General features: G+C 37.3%; 1 protein-coding gene across 2 annotated transcripts in view; it reads left to right on the forward strand.

Moving 5' to 3' along the window:
• map2k5 (mitogen-activated protein kinase kinase 5) overlaps positions 1-16,419 on the forward strand; it is a 70,873-nt gene that overhangs the window by 10,050 nt on the left and 44,404 nt on the right. The window contains exons 4-9 of one of the 2 annotated variants that reach the window (XM_079845530.1): positions 2,207-2,276; positions 2,656-2,696; positions 3,866-3,933; positions 5,543-5,594; positions 10,742-10,806; positions 15,209-15,248. In XM_079845530.1, the coding sequence (XP_079701656.1) occupies positions 2,207-2,276; positions 2,656-2,696; positions 3,866-3,933; positions 5,543-5,594; positions 10,742-10,806; positions 15,209-15,248 (336 nt within the window). The remainder of the gene's footprint in view (positions 1-2,206; positions 2,277-2,655; positions 2,697-3,865; positions 3,934-5,542; positions 5,595-10,741; positions 10,807-15,208; positions 15,249-16,419) is intronic. The other variant, XM_079845531.1, reaches the window with a different exon arrangement.

The raw sequence follows: 16,419 nt of genomic DNA on the forward strand, positions 1-16,419 counted from the left end.
ACATCACAAAATAGTTCTTTGAGGCCATATTACTCTGACAGTGAATATTACCGCACGTTGCCGTTGCAGATTGCCTCGCCGTTGCATTTTGGTTAACAGCACAACTGAGTCCACTTTTTCTGAAAATGAGTTTTTCCTCCCATGATGCCGTTTGCTTCTCTGGGGAGAGCGCAAGCTGCTGAGAAGGGTGGAATTTAATATGCGTGTAACATGTTCTGAGGCTTGTGCCTATGTTTAACTGATCATTGTGGCCATATTTCAAGTGTGTGCCCTTTGGCTCGGTGGCTCTTGGGGTCTCTGTGGGGACCTTTTATAAATTTGCTTCAATTAATTCCATGTGAAGGGATCTACTGTTATGTAGACTTAATAGGAATTAAGAGATGACTTCTTGCTTTACAGGTGCGTAAGCTAATTCACCGATCTCTCTGGTGGAAACCGACCTTCAAACTGTCTTGACTGCACTTTTTTTTACTCTAACAGCGATCATCAGTCTGAGGTCTCTGAGATGTTCTGGGTCCCCGGTGAACCCCTTCTTACCGTTAGCCTTTCCAGGATGTTAGTTCAAAGTTAAAGACTGACCCATGTCAGATGTAGCCTCGCCTACTCACTCTCTCTCTCTCTCTCTCTCTCTCTCTCTCTCACGCACACACACACACACACGCACACAGGCACTGATCTCCCAGGCTGGGCCGGCTAATTACAGAGCGCTTTACTTGGGGTGTGTTAATGATCGGGGTCCAACAGAGCGGAGGTCCGACTCCTCTGTTCCCTCCAGCTCTCAAGCTGCCTTTCTGTGATCAAACTGCCTTTAGTTATTGTCCAACAAAGGGAGGTTTCTTTTAATACACTGTTACAGATTAGTTAGGTAATTGCAGGCCTAATCGATAAAGCAACCGAGTGGAAAATTAAAGGTGTGTGTTTTGGTAGAGCTACATGGTTTCAGCGCCTGCAGGCAGTGCAGAGAGGTGACAGTGATAAATAGGGTATTTAATAACAGCTGCTCTAACACTGCTTCCTCTGCATGTCCTCGCGCGCGGCCCGGCGTATTCATCATGTATTCGCACACGGCGGAGGGACGGTGCTGTACCGCCGGCCCCTTGGTTAGGCTTCCTTTTGACCTTTGTCTTGTTCTGCCTTTGTCTCTCTTTCTCTCGGTCTTTCGTTCAAACACTGACACTCTCCCCTCCTCTCTTGTCCATCTGGATCTGTGGTTTTTAATGGCTTTATTGTGTGTGATGGGGGCTCTGTGTTTGGACACAAAGGTCTCGTGCTGGACTGAGAGGAGAGGACGAGCGACCAGATGGTTCTGTTAACCGAAACATCCATTGAATGTTCTTTTGGCAGGAGACACAAATCTGTGCACATGTTTGAAATATAGCAGAGTTCTTTTGAAACCGAATCGGCAAAAGTGCTAGATGACACATCAACTGCAAGATCAACTTTAGAATAATTTCAAATATTTACACAATATTAGGAATGAATAAAATAATAAGTAAAAAGTAATAATAATAAAAAACATAGAGAATATCATATGAAGTCTCTTATGTAAGTCAGTGTAGTTTTAAAATTGCAACTGCATTAAATATTGAATATTATTTAAAAAAAAATTCTAAATGTGATTAATATATGACACAAAGTCTCAAATGTAACTACAAGTACAGTGCCAACAAAACTTGAAGTCTAGATTGCTTTAAGTTACATTTCTGTATTAATAGCATGGATTAATTAAAGAAAAAAATAATAATTACACAAAAAGCTTACCATGACATTAATAATATAATAAAAGGTTTATAAATGCCAGACTACATTTCAGCCTATTATGCAGTGTAATTAATTAATAGGCAGCCGTTACTGGCAGATTGCTTTTACGTCAGGCTGAAATGAGATAACCCAGTGATTGGGCTGCGCCTGGCAGCCATTACAACGGATGAATTGATACAGAGGGTGACTGGTGTTTCAAAAAGATTACCTGAGCAGGGTGCCCGATTCATTTAGCGTCTTTTCTTTTCCTCCTAACACTGCAAGTGGCTCTGAGAGAAAGAGAATGTTTTTTTTTTTTTTTTTCATAAGATTGCTTTTATATACTCCGTAGGACTTTTTTTCTGAAATACTTTCAGCGAGCATAATATTGATTCTGTGTGTACTATAGCCTACTGATAAAAGGAACGGACTGTTTTTAAGTTGTGTTCCACTTTATTCTCCGCAGTACTGCAACACAGTGATGGAGCATCGCATCAATGGACTGTTACCCGAGCCTTTACAGATATTTCCACGAGGTGTGTTAAGTGTGTGTTAGTGTGTTGGCCCAAATTAAAGTTTAACACCGCAACAGTAAATGTGCCCGAGGCCCACCTAGAACCTAGATCACAGTTTAAAATCCCATATTCAGCACTGCCCTGTGCAATTTCTGTTAGCAAATCCCATGTTACTCACTGTGAGAGGAATAAACATACAATTCTTTCTGAATACATACACATTCACATACGCATTATTCTTTATGATATACTTATAAGCTCCCTAAGCTGTATTTCAATATGTCTGTCTTGTAATGTTGCATATAGACTAATTCTGACATTTTAAACATTTAAAATATTCTGCTCATGTTCTTTTTCTCTGGCCTCACGTGATCTACAATCTAGTCAATTTTCTTTTCAGCCGGTAAGACCCCAGGGATCCGCAACATACACGGCCTGAAGGTATGTGTCTCAATGATTGTTTCAGCAGAATTGGCCATGGATCGGTTATGCTGCATACACTTATTGAAATGTCAATTGAAGTCAAGACTCTCTCTTTCTATCTGTCTCTCATTTCCTACCCCCCTTTTCGTTGTATTTTTTTAATCTGCTTATTTGATAAACCATTCAAAAATGGGGGGTCGGAAATATATATTTTTTAAATGTTTTGAAAGAAGCCTTTTATGCTCACTAAGACTGCATTTATTTGATCAAAACAGTATGGAACTATTATTGCAATTTAAAATGGCTGTTTTTGAATATTATAAATATAAAATATTCCTGTGATGGAAAAGCGGAATTTTTCAAGTTTTCAGTGACACATGATCCTTCAGAAATCTTTCTAATATGCTGATTCGGTGCTCAGGTAGCATTTTTTTTATCAAAGTTTAAAAAAAAAAATGTGTTACTTAATGTTTTTGTGGAAAATAAGATTTTTTTTCAGAAGTTCAAAAGAACAGCATTGTTTTTAAATGCTTTTTTAACATTATAAATGTCTTTACTGTCACTTTTGATTAATTTAATGCGTCATTGCAGAATAATAAGTATTAATCTCTTTAGCAAAAAAATCATACTAACTCTAAAGTGTTGAAGGCTAGTGTAGTTTCTGTTTACCTAAATAGTATGATTGTTTTTATTTTGGTTTAATTCGGAATTAATTGGCTTGAAAAGGGTAAAAAAAAAAAACCCTGATAAACTGATCTAAATGAGGTCTTCATAGATACTAATTAAGAAGAGAATCACTGCTTTACTGCACTACACTATACGACCTACAGACCTCAATTAATCTACGTATTTGTATAGTGACTGTCTTTGAGGTTTTTTCATTCATTCTCCCACTGCGATCCGTTAGCGTGGCTCTGACAACAAGCAGCTTTATGAATCCTCTTTAGTGACAAATAAAGGACGTGATGTTGATTCATTCTTTTTTTTTTTTTTAACCCAAGGATGTTCCCAGAGTTATATTTAATTTTTCCTGATAGATGAAGTGACCCCTTTCCTCAAGCCTCTCTCTTTATTTCTCTCTGTCTCCCCCCACAAAAGCCAATTAACCTTGCGGCCAAACCAGGCAGTTTGCTGTTGAATCACAGGTTAATTAGCACAGGGTTCTGATTGTCTTTGTTTGCCCGCAGGTGAACACGCGGCCCGAATCCTCGAGTGGCAGGGGCTCCTCTGCAGCGGATTCCCGGTCCAACGATAGGTAATACAATTCTATATTAGTCCCTCAAGTTTTCTACTTTGCTTGTTAAAAATATTATGGTTATCAACTATATTTCTAATCAGAAGAATCCTCTATCAAATGCCTAAGAACGCCTCTTACCTGTGGTAAAATTACTGTAATTTGCAGCCTCTTGTGGCTTGTTGACTAAATAGTGTTTTTTAAATTCGGACTAGCTTTTTAGGTGACCACGTCTGGTTACACCCTACCGTTAAAAAGTTTGTGGTCAGCAAGTTTTGTCTTTGTTTTTTGTTGTTGTAATAAATACATTTATTAAGCATGGACACATTCAATTGATCAAAAGTGATAACTAAGACATTTATGTTACAAAATAGTTTTATTTCAAGTAAATGCTATTCTTTTACATTCTATTCATCAAAAATCCTGAAAAAAAAACACAGTTTCTACAAAAACTATTTAGTAGCAAAACTGTTTTTAAAGGGGCTATATGCAACTTTTCCCCCAAAATAAACGTAACAATAGCCTTTTTATTTGACCATTTATGACTCAAACATCTCCTGATGAGCATACTGACACCTTGTCCGCTCACAGTGGGTGCACCTATAAGTCTGTATCCTATTTTTCCTATTTTCTGGCGGGTCGTCTTTTCCCGCGCTGTCTGCGGATGTGACGTCACCACCGCTGCGAGAGCGAGCAGAAAATGAGAGCAGTTCTGTTTTTTGCCCACAGGTGTCAGTCGCGAGTTTAAATTTCAGAAAAACGCATATAGCCCCTTTAACATTGATAATAATAAGAAATGTTTCTTGAGCACCAAATCATCATATTAGAATGATTTCTGAAGGATCATGACACTGAAGACTGGAGTAGTGATGCTGAAAATTCAGCATTGCATCACATGAATAAATTACATTTATGGAAATAATATTTAGATTAAATTAGAGAGGTTCTTTAAAATTTTAATAATATTTCACAATATTACTGTTTTACTGAATTTTTGATCAAATAAATGCAGTCTTGGTGAGCATAAGAGACTTCTCAAAAGCATCATAAAAACAAATCTTACTGACCTCAAACTTTTGAACATTAGTGTACATTATCAATTAAATTTTATGGATAATTGTATTCTATTCTGGTGTCCTCGTGCTAACGAAATACGAAATAAGTAAAAAGCAAGTAGTGTTGAGGGAGATTGTAGAAAGCGAGATGGCTAAGAGACATTACAAAAGAGTAAAGTTCGGAGGAATATCACTGGAAAAAAGAAGGGTTATGATCAGGAAAGAGCTTTAGATTCCACGTTAATATTAGAAAATCTTTTAATTGCTGGAGAGACCCAAGTGAGAAGGCCTGAAAACGGACGCTGAGGTTACGTGGTTTCTGCCCCATATGTGAATAACATTGGTTTTGCTATGTTTCACCAAGTCTTCATAGCCTAAACATACAGCACAGCAGAAACATTTTGTCAGTTATAATTGGATCTGGTCTGAGATAATGAAACCCCCTGGCACAGGACAAAGACCTGCAGTCTGAAGGCCAGTGTGTGTGTATTCAGCAGTGATGCATGTCAGATTTATGCAGAGCCTTCTATTGAGTCTTCTAGTAAACAATTTCCTACTTTGTATTTTTGCTTCAGCAGTTTAAAGAAGTCTTCAGCTGAGCTTAAGAAGATTTTGACGAATGGACAGGTATAGTAGCCCTCCCTTCACAACACACTTTTTGAAACACGCATATAATGCACAGTATCATCAGGACCACTCAACCAGTGATGCTACTTATCCCATTTAATTTGTCACTGTAGATTCTCTGTGTGAATGTGCAAAAGCATCTATTGATTGCTCTTAACGGTCTGTTCACTGACCCTTTCTCTGTGGTATGGTTAAGATCTTTATCTTGAGTGATCAGAGCTGTGTCCTTTTGCTGCCCATCCCTCCTCCTTTCCGTGTCACCTTTTCTCCCCCCTCCACAGGCCCCTAGCAGGCCAGACTGTCAACTAAAGTGTGTCAGATAGACAATTAAGACAGTCACATCCCCTGTGACACCAGTAACATGCACAGTTAATAGAGCACCAGCATCCTCCCTCACGCATACACACTGACACACACTGTGTGTCTGTCTCTCTCTCTCTCTCTCTCTCTCTCTCTCTCTCTCTCTCTCTCTCTCTCTCTCTCTCTCTCTCTCTCTCTCTCTCTCTCTCTCTCTCTCTCTCTCTCTCTCTCTCTCTCTCTCTCTCTCTCTCTCTCTCTCTCACACACACAACGTCTCTCTCCCATACTTAAGCCTAATCAAATGTCCTGCATTGGGCCCCTGTAGTCGGGGTGAGGCCTGTCAGCAGAGCATTGACTTCCCCTACAATAACACACACAAATGCTGACACCTAACCAGTCGCATTAGCAATCACAAACAAATTACTTTTATTTGGATTGTTCAGATATATAGCATTGATATTATTATTTTTTTGTTAATGAAAAATGCAGCTGTTATTAATAATAATAATTATAGTAATAATAACAACAGCATTTTGTCATTTTCATCATAAATATTATTATTGTTATTATATTAACAGCTATTACTTACAATAATACTATAATTATTAACAACACAAGCATTTTTATAATAATTATTATTATCAACAATAATCCTAATATAAATGTTGTTGTTGATGATGATTATGATAATAATAATGCTTTTAAGACATTTTATTTATTTCTAAGTAAATATTGTGTTTGCTTTTCTGCAGTTTTATAAAAGCAGAATGTTTCACATCAGACGTAACAATACCCTGGCAGTGCGTTGTTTTTCTAATAATTCGAGGGCCCATAGTCAGTTATTCCACTTATACTATGGTTGCCATTCCTCCAGTCCAGACATTATTCAGATGTTTCATTGCAAGACATTTTTCAGGTTTTGGTCCTTACAAGGCTTGTGTGTAGGACTAATTTCAGTAACATTTTATTTTAGTGTCCTTGTTACATGTTACTATAGTAATTACTATAAATTGTGAAATTGTTACATGCGACAAATCCTATACCAAACACTACTAACCCTAACCCTACATGTAGTTAATTATTATTACTCAGTATTTAAATGTATAATTACACTGTAATACGGACACCTTCAAATAAAGTGTAACCCTAATTTTTCTTAAATTTAGAGTCATCCTAGGTGTATATGACATTCTTCTTTCAGATGAACACAGAGTTATATAAAAAAAATGTCCTGGCTCTTCCAAGCTTTATAATGGCAGTGAATGTTGCTCTGTTTTTGAAGTCCATAAAAGTGCATCTATATCCATCATAACTGCTCCACACGGCTCCGGGGGGATAATAAAGGCCTTCTGAAGGTGTTTGTGTAAGGAAAATATCAATATTTAAAACTTTATAAAGGAAAATTTCTAACTTCCAGAGGACAGTCTTCTGTATTCAATTTATGGAAAAAAAAAAATGTGTAACGCCTTGCGCAGTTCAAAATGTTTACGCTACGTCTGACAAGCGTAACTGGTGTGCAATGTTGTCAGACGTAGCGTAAGCATTTTGAACTTCGCGAGGCATTAAACTTTTTCCGGAAGTTTAATACAGAAACGGTCCGCCGGAAGTTACAAATTTTACTTTGTAAAGTTTTAAATATGGATATTTTCTTTACACAAACGCATCGCTACGCTTCAGGAGGCAGTGAGAGCCACCTTTATTAAGTAGTTTTCTATTGGCGGTGAGCACTTTGCGTGCTGTTTATGCGCCCCGGGCGCCTCCCATTTTAGCCTGCTGCGCCTGAAGTTGAAAAAAAATAATAATTGGGGGTTGCCTAGCAACATAAAAAATCTGCAGCGCACTAATCTTTATGCAGTTATTAGAGAGAGAGAGCAAGAGCGAGTTTGAATTACCTGAGTCTCTTAACAGTGTTTTGCAGTAGAGTCTCTACTAATAGTAAAGTGTAAGTGTAATTGCTTCAAAAACAGCGATATTACCACCTCGCCACTGTCATGTATTTTTTTTAACTGCGAAAACTATTTTACTGATGAAGTTTCTCAAAAAAAAATTCTGTGCCCGTTAATGTGTGATTGTGTGAGAGAAAAACAGAGTGTGCTTTCCTTAGATAATAAAACAATTTAGTGGGACAAACATGGAAATAGTTTGTCATTTTTTGTCCTACTTTTTATTAGGTGCCCTTTTCTGCCCTTGCCTTTTCTTAATCAGAAAATAAGTACAATGTTCTTATTGTGTTCATATTGTATTACAAAACACTTTTGCTGATATTGAGGTGGGATACAGGTAAGGTTAGGGGACAGCTGTGGTGTTATGGGTAAGTTTAAGTGTAGTGTTAGGCTGGGCTCTACAGTTTACGCGCCAGTTTACGCGCTTGTCCTTCGGACAAGTAAATCTGTCATTCACTTGTCCGAGTAAAATATTTGCCTGTCCGGTGTTGTAAAAATAATTTATTCTGAAGCAATATTCTCATCATTGTTCAATCAGCTTTGACATATTTAAATCTGCATATTTGTGATATTTTTACCTTTTATAAAGGGCATTTTTTCCATAATCTTATTAAATATAGGCTATGCTTCAGCTTTCATTTTATTTAATTTTTTTATTTGATAAGACACTATAGGGCTTTTACCAATCAAATTAAATAATTTACACACAAAATTGCAGCCATGGTACTGCCGCGAAGATCCGCGAATATTACGCAGGAAGTAGTTCCTAGCCATATAGGTGTAGAAAATCGCAACTTTTCATTTTCAGTTGGTCTTAGCACACGATGTAACTGTAGAAGAGTCAAGTTTTAAATAGGAAAAATATTGAAAGTGTCTTTGGTTATTTTTTGAATGAGATGCTAATGGACTGATCAGAATCAATGATGTATACTAAGCTATGCTAAAAGTGCTACCGCCAGATACAAAGATCAGCTGAATGGATTCAAAAACGGTAAAACTCAACTATTTAACTCTAGGGGACTTGTAAAATTAGCCTATTTTCCAAAAAAGTGGAGTGTTCCTTTAACTGTAGGCTATCATATGTTATAAATATACTCCACAATTTGTACTGTTAACCGTGTATGTTAACTGAGTTTCTTTGTATGAGCGGCGCTCACTTGTTGTGATTTCTCCTCGAGAGGCTGCGCGAGCCTCAACACCGCAACCTTGTTACCGTCAGTTCATTATACATTATATATTATATCCACCATCGATCGCCAATTACAAAAGATGAATGCAGAATTATTGTTGCATTTTGGTGATTCCCTAGTTATTTGTTGACATTTTAATCAGCTTGTCCGGTCGGGCAAGTAAAATTCTCTTTTACTTGTCCCTTCAATAAATCCACTTGTCCCGGACAAGCGTTAATGTCGAGCCCTGGGTTAGGTGTAAGGGAAGTGTCAACAGTGTAATTATAATGTAACTACATAAATGAATTACAGATGTAATTACATGCAGGTAATTAAAAAAATGTAAGTACAATGTAAAAACATGTACGTACATAAGTGCATTGTATCAAATTATTAATTTAAATGTTACATAGTAGTTAAGGCCACCTAATATAAAGTGGGTCCGTAATTTTTATCCTAATATATTTATTTGCTTGGTGCTTGGCAATGTCATTGTGGTTTTTATATATATTGAGTGTTTTTTCTTTTAAATTCATCAACCATTCAGATTCAAGCATTCAACAGCCCTCATGGCTGTTATACATTTCATTGATGGCTCTGATTTGAAAGTAAACAGAGTTGTTCTGAACTCTGTTCTAATGTCAATGATCGAGTGGGAGTTAATTTGTTGACTGGATGAATCAGTTCAAAGCTGGATCTGAAAATCCTCTGTTCCTGGAATTAGCATTTACAGGTCAGGTCAGAAGATTACCAGAGTGACCTTCCACAGCGTTTTTGTGCTTTGTCAGCCTTAGAGATACTCTGGCCCTATGGAATCTGCAGCTGGTTGTTACAGACCACTTATGTTACAAACCCTATTTTTTTAACTTAAAGGGTTTGTAGCAACTGGGCACTGTTGTACAGTCTTACTCACAGGCTGAAAATCTGAACCGCTGAGAATTAAGATCCCACAGCCTGTATTTTATTTTTATATTCAAAGAAATCAAGAGGTGGAAATAAAGATGGAGGGCATTCTTGTGTGCATAAAACTGACTGCATGTTAAAACATACTGGTCCCACTGGCCTCTTGGTGCCAGAAGGGTCTGTATTGTATTACCATTTTGACAGCTTTTATCAAAGTCGAACATGACAGCATAGGCAAACAAATCATCATTAAACTTCCTATCACTCTCCTTGCTGCTGTCGCCTTTTTATATATTCGACAGGAAATGTTGTATTGATCCTCCTTTTTTGTCCACTACTGAACTTCCAATGACCTTACAGTGGGATTTTAGTTTTTTTAGGACCACTTGGTTGTTGCTCTTACTAATTCTCTTTTACTTTTTACTAAATTCTTTCTTTCTTTCTTTCTTTCTTTCTTTCTTTCTTTCTTTCTTTCGCTCTTTCTTTCTTTCGCTCTTTCTTTCTTTCGCTCTTTCTTTCGCTCTTTCTTTCGCTCTTTCTTTCTTTCTTTCTTTCTTTCGCTCTTTCGCTCTTTCAATTAATTCATCATTAACTAACTTCAGTTTGTTTTACCATTCTACACATTTATTAAGAAATAAAAGATGTCTGTCAATGCATGCATACACATACCCACACAAATAAATGCACAGAAACCACACACACTGACACACATAGTAACACACTTTTGAAGATGCTTTACGTTATTTATATAAAGTAGGGTTGAAGAGTTTTTCTCTCCTTGAATAAAAACAGTATCTAGTATCTTTTTTTTTCTTCTTCTTTGTTTGTTTAGATAAATGAACATGACCTCCAGTACCAGGAGCAGCTTGGCCATGGAAATGGTGGAACGGTTTACAAGTAAGTGCTGCTCTCGTGTTTTGAGATTTTAATTAGAGCGATTGTGGTCAGCCTCTTCAACCTTTAGTACAATCTATAGGTTGTTTTACATTGCTCGTATTTTCAGACATCCTTCAAAACCTTCTCAATACTTGAGACGTCGGAGTAAAGGACAGTGCTGATTTAGGTTGAAGTGACTCTTTTTGACCCTTCTAAAGCTCCTTTCTTATCAAAACTATACACCCAGCATAAAAGATAAAGTGATTGGACAGGACAGGACATGACAAGTCCATAGTCTTACACACACACACACACAATTAATGTTATTAATTTCTTGAACCTTGTTGACAAGGGTCTTTGTACTTTTAACATAGGCTTTCATCTTATTCTTCTCTTGCTGGAGGAGCGCACCTCTGTGTTGTTGGAAATTGTTCAACCATTTTAAAAAAGCCAATACTGCAACCCAAACAAGAATGCAGTCTGACAAGCTCAGCACTAAATGTGTTTGCCTAGAATTATTTTTTCCCCCTCAAACAAAAGAAAGTGCTGAATTTTGCATTCATCATCTCTTCATTCAAACCATTTTTTTTCTCTTTTAAATGATGGATAAGAAATACACCTGTTCTGAACATATATGACATTTCCTTTTTAAGTCTATATGGAACATCCATTAATAATTAATGGTAACTTTGATCTCACATATCAAAGAGGTGTATAATTTGTTCTAAAAGATCATAATACCAGGAATGTTGGTTTTTATTTATTTATTTATTTATTTTTCACTGCATATTCATGATCTTTAAAGAAAGGAAACAGTTATTGTGTTTCCTGCTCAGACTGACAGCTGCAGTGCAGTACAGGTAGCGGCAGGTGAAATGTAATGTAATATAATCTCTGATGTGGCTCGTAGGGAAATTTAGGCCAGTCTCCCATCCATCTCCACAGCTGTCCTCGATCACCTCTACAGTGCTCACTCACATACACACACTCTCCTTTATGCAAAACACATACCTTTGTGACCATCAGACTGCACATTGGATGGAGCCAAGGGTATTTGCTTAAATTGCTTTTCTTAAGAATAAATAAATATTTTTTGTAAGGCTTTTACCTAACCTGCAACCCCTTGATGTTGTGTTACTGTGTTTATAACCCTGTGTCTTACATATCCAAGAAAAGATAAAGTAAACTAAACATTCTTACATTTATAGACTGAAATTCTGAAAAATTATTTGCATAGATTGTAGGAAAATGCCACTTTCTACATTTTCTCTTGAATTGGTTTTGTGCTCTTGGCAACCAATAATTCACCTCTCATAAACACCTTATGGTCAGTACAAACCAAGTCAACGCATAATTAATGTAATCCAGTTCATATTGTCTTTCACCATGTATTGTTTTGTTCAGTGAGGACGTCAACCTGTCCATGTCACATTACCAAAATACTGTAGTTTGATTGGACACTGCCTGTGAAATCAACAACAAAAGATATGGATTTATATATATAATATACACATACATACTTGCATACATTGTATATGAACGATGTTAAATGCAAATAATCACAAATCATATATGTATAAAATGATTATTTGTAATTATTTTCCATTTAGCATAGTTCTTTCCCTACTGATTGTTATGTATCCTATTAGAACTAATCTGCGACACATTTTTAGGTCATGACCCACTGGTTGAAAACCACTGGTGTAGACTGTTTCTTCTCGCGCACCTCTCTTTATGGCTTTCTTTTCAGGTGAGGTGATCATCTGGTCATCTCAGGTTAGATGGCATAGAGAAAGAGACGGAGAGAACTGTCTGGTCCGCATTGGCCACTGTAATCGAAACCTGTTTGTGTGGTTGTGTGCGTGTGTGTTCGTCTGCAAACGCACATGCATGGGATGGCTGTCTTCTAGAGGTCCATGAATACTGCATGACAGAGCTTTCATTACCTTGGGCTCTGGAGTGTAAATAACAAACAGAGAATAGGGACACATTTACGGGGGTCAGGACCACACGTCACTACGTCGCCTCGCTCTGACCATGCGTCTGTCAGTCTTAAATCATCCCTGCATGACTACTCAGCAGGGTCAAAGTTCAAGGACTTTAGCTGAACTTTGTTAATGGGCTTAGAAGGATCCATTACTGTTCAGGATGTCCTGAAGCGACCATTTAGACGACATCATTGGTTGGGTTTGGCAAACTTGGCATTAGTAAGCAGTTAGTAGTCATTTAGCAGATGCTTTTATCCAAAGCAACTTAAAGCATACATATTACTCAGGCAATCCCCATGGAAAGACCTAAGGTTAAGTGTCTTGCTCAAGGGCACAATGGTGATGGCTTATGAATCGCTAAATGCACAGTGTGGAACTATAGCAACTGTGGGACGACTTCCGATAATCAGGCCTGAGCTTTACCCGTCACTACCCATTAAGCCGTACCACCTCAAACAGGTGATATCGCTTGAGTTTGACTATTCAATTGATCAGAAATTACTAGAAAACGTTCCCCTGGTTTCACAGACAAGGCTTAAGCCTAGTCCCAGTTTTTTTCTAAGGCACGTTTATAAAAGCTATACTTAAATGTCCTAATTGAACTAAGGCCTAATCTTGACTTAATCTAAGCCCTGTCTGTGAAACCAGGCCTTTGAGATTTAATTTTCCATGCATATTAATTTAATAATATGTGTTCCCAATAAGCACATATTGGGCAAATCATGCTCTGTATCTTGTATGGCTCAGAATCTTCCGAAGTGTAAAGTGTACCTGCAGAGGACTGTGAGGTGAGATTGGATCGAGTGTCGTCGGCCCTAAATGAGGGAAGTTAGCCGTCGCGTCACTTAGAGCGACATTAATTAAAGGCTTGCTGGAGTTACGAGGTGTCTGGAGCTGTAACAAGATCAGCCATCTATTTCCCATAAATCACATGCACTCAAACTCAAACACAAACCATTACGAATTAGTTTACTGCAGATGTATACGCACCTACGTACAGAACATCATAATCAAATCATTATTTTTCTTGTTCTGTTCTTTCTTTTGTTTTTGTTTCGTGTTCACACACACACAGTGCGCCTGTGTTGTTGAATCCACCCTCGTTTGGCAGCTGTCTGTTGTTATAGTATATTATCTGGTGGAATGGACCGTGCCGTGGGTTATTGTAACCCAAACCCTCTTCAGCACCTACTGCAGTAACCAGATCCACTGCTCGGAATGAGCAAGGATCATAATTAAATAATTGCGGCTTTGCCGTTAATTCGACCTGTAACAGGAGGCCTGTCTGGGAGAGCTCACACTGAAACGGGAACGGAGCTGATAACGCTCCACAGCTCAGAATGTCTGAGGTTTCGCAGGTGACTGACTCAAGGTTGACCTCACCTGCATTTGACACTTAGGATGAGGACACCCCTCCTCTGAGCTCTTTTTTTTGTAGCGATTAAGATGCTGATAATCTGTAAATAAATACAAATGTTTAAAAAGCACCTAAGTGTCTTACTTAGTCATATAGATGTACATCTCAGGTTGCTCTGATTTAAACACAACTAGTTTTCAAAAACATAGTTTCCATCCTTGAATGTCAGTTATTGATTGTCTATCCTTGAATTTTTTTGGCCTCATAAAGTATTTCGACACTTTTAATATGCTTAAATGCATTAGATAACATATCTAAGTAAAATGTATTTTATATAAAACTTTGGGACCAGTAATATTTTTGAAAAAAAGTCTATCACCATTGCTGCAGTTCAGAAAGAATCAAAATACAATACAAACAGTAATATTGTGAAATATTCATACGAAAAAACTGTTTTCTATCTGGATATATTTTATTTCCCGTGATGGCAAGGCTGGATTTTTCTTTTTTTTTGGATTACTCTAGTCTTCAGTATCACATGATAGCACATTATTTCTGCCTAAATTAATGATGTTAGGCAACTACATGATTTGTATTATCTTAGAACTGTACATATCTGACATATGAAATATATTTGGATACAGTCATGTGATAACAGATTACTCTAAATTATGTAGAAACAATTATGTAGAACTGTAAGCGGCTTTGAAACAATATGTATTATGAAAAGCGATATACAAATAAATGTGAATTGATTTTCTTTCAGAAATCATTCTAATATGCTGATTTGGTGCTCATGAAAGATTTCTTATCATCAATGTTGAAAACCCTGCTTATTTTTTGTGGAAACAGTTCAAAACAGAATTGATTTGAAATACAAATCTTTTGTAACAGTCTAAATGTCTTTTTAATTAATATCACTTTTGATCAATTTAATGTGTCCTTGCTCTTTCAAAAAAATCAAAAATATCTTGCTGCACCCAAGCATTTTAACATTAGTGTGTATATACCATTTATTTGTTTGTTTATTCATTAATGTGTGCATTGACATTAATCATAACTATTTCCTTTTTGACAGAGCATACCACCTGCTTGGGAAGAGAATTGTAGCAGTGAAGGTAAAACTATACATATGTCTATAAGCTTAAGAACCTCAAGCTCTGGAACTGAAAGCGTCCCGCTCAAACATAACATGAAGTGAAATGAATTCACCGATGCTCTTTAGTAACCTTAAATAATAACATTTTTGTACATATTTTGTGATTGCATTTTGGCTTATTGTTCAGAATTACTTGGCTCACATGAAAACCATAAAAACATTCCAAAGACTCAACATATGATATAATAACTCACATTCAACTAATGGATAAGAAAACCAAACAGCCAGTTTGCTTTTTAAAAAAAAGAATCTGCAGTGCAGAAGAGGTGAACTCTGGGAGCAAGACCTCAGTGGCTCTGTTACAGGTGGACTTTACTACGGCAGGATGCGATGAATAACTGCTGGAGATGTTAATAGTGCTCTGCTAATTGAAGAGCACAAAAGAGCAAATCCAGCACTCCTGCACGCGCCGCCACAGTTAAGCTTGTTTGAGACCTTGTGACCCTCATACGCCGGAGAGGCTCTTTCTTTTTCCATCTTAGTCGTTCTCTGTTCTGTCATTTCTTCCGTTCTTTTCTCACATTTTATCCCTCTCCCTCCCCCTCTCTCATCATCCTCATTTACATCTGTTTAGTTATCCTCTCACTTCTCTTATGTCTTATCTCCTATCTGTCCTCCTTTCCTTTCATTTCTTCTGCTGTGTCTGCTCATCTTTCCGTCTGCGCACTGCCTGGGTTTGCTCGAGCAGGGCTATCTATTTGGCTAAGGCTGTAAGTGATCTCTGCTGAGCTTTAACTGTGTGGCCTTGCCTTACTGCCTTACCTGTAATCAATTATTTCAGTGGGAGGCTGATAATCTAGCCTTAACTAAAGAAGCATTTTAGCTAGTCACTGCTTCATTACAAAAGTGGGCAAGAGAGAGAGAGCAAGTGCCTTGGTTGCAACAAAAACATAAAAAAACATGTTTCTAGTTCAAAACTTTAGTAATATTGGATGAAAGTACAGCCTTAGAATGTCTTTTTGCTTTTTTAAACGGAAGACGGTTGATTTTCCCGTCAATACTGATTGAAGAGAAACTCTTCATGCATGTTTCTCAAGCATCCATTCTCAACCTCTAAGCGAGCTGAAACCGTAGTATTGATGCAGTTCATGAAGATGATTACAATCAGAAAAGTTATTTTTGCAAGTTCT

This window comes from Gobio gobio, assembly GCF_949357685.1.
Source record: "Gobio gobio genome assembly, chromosome: 2".
Lineage (NCBI taxonomy): Eukaryota > Metazoa > Chordata > Actinopteri > Cypriniformes > Gobionidae > Gobio > Gobio gobio.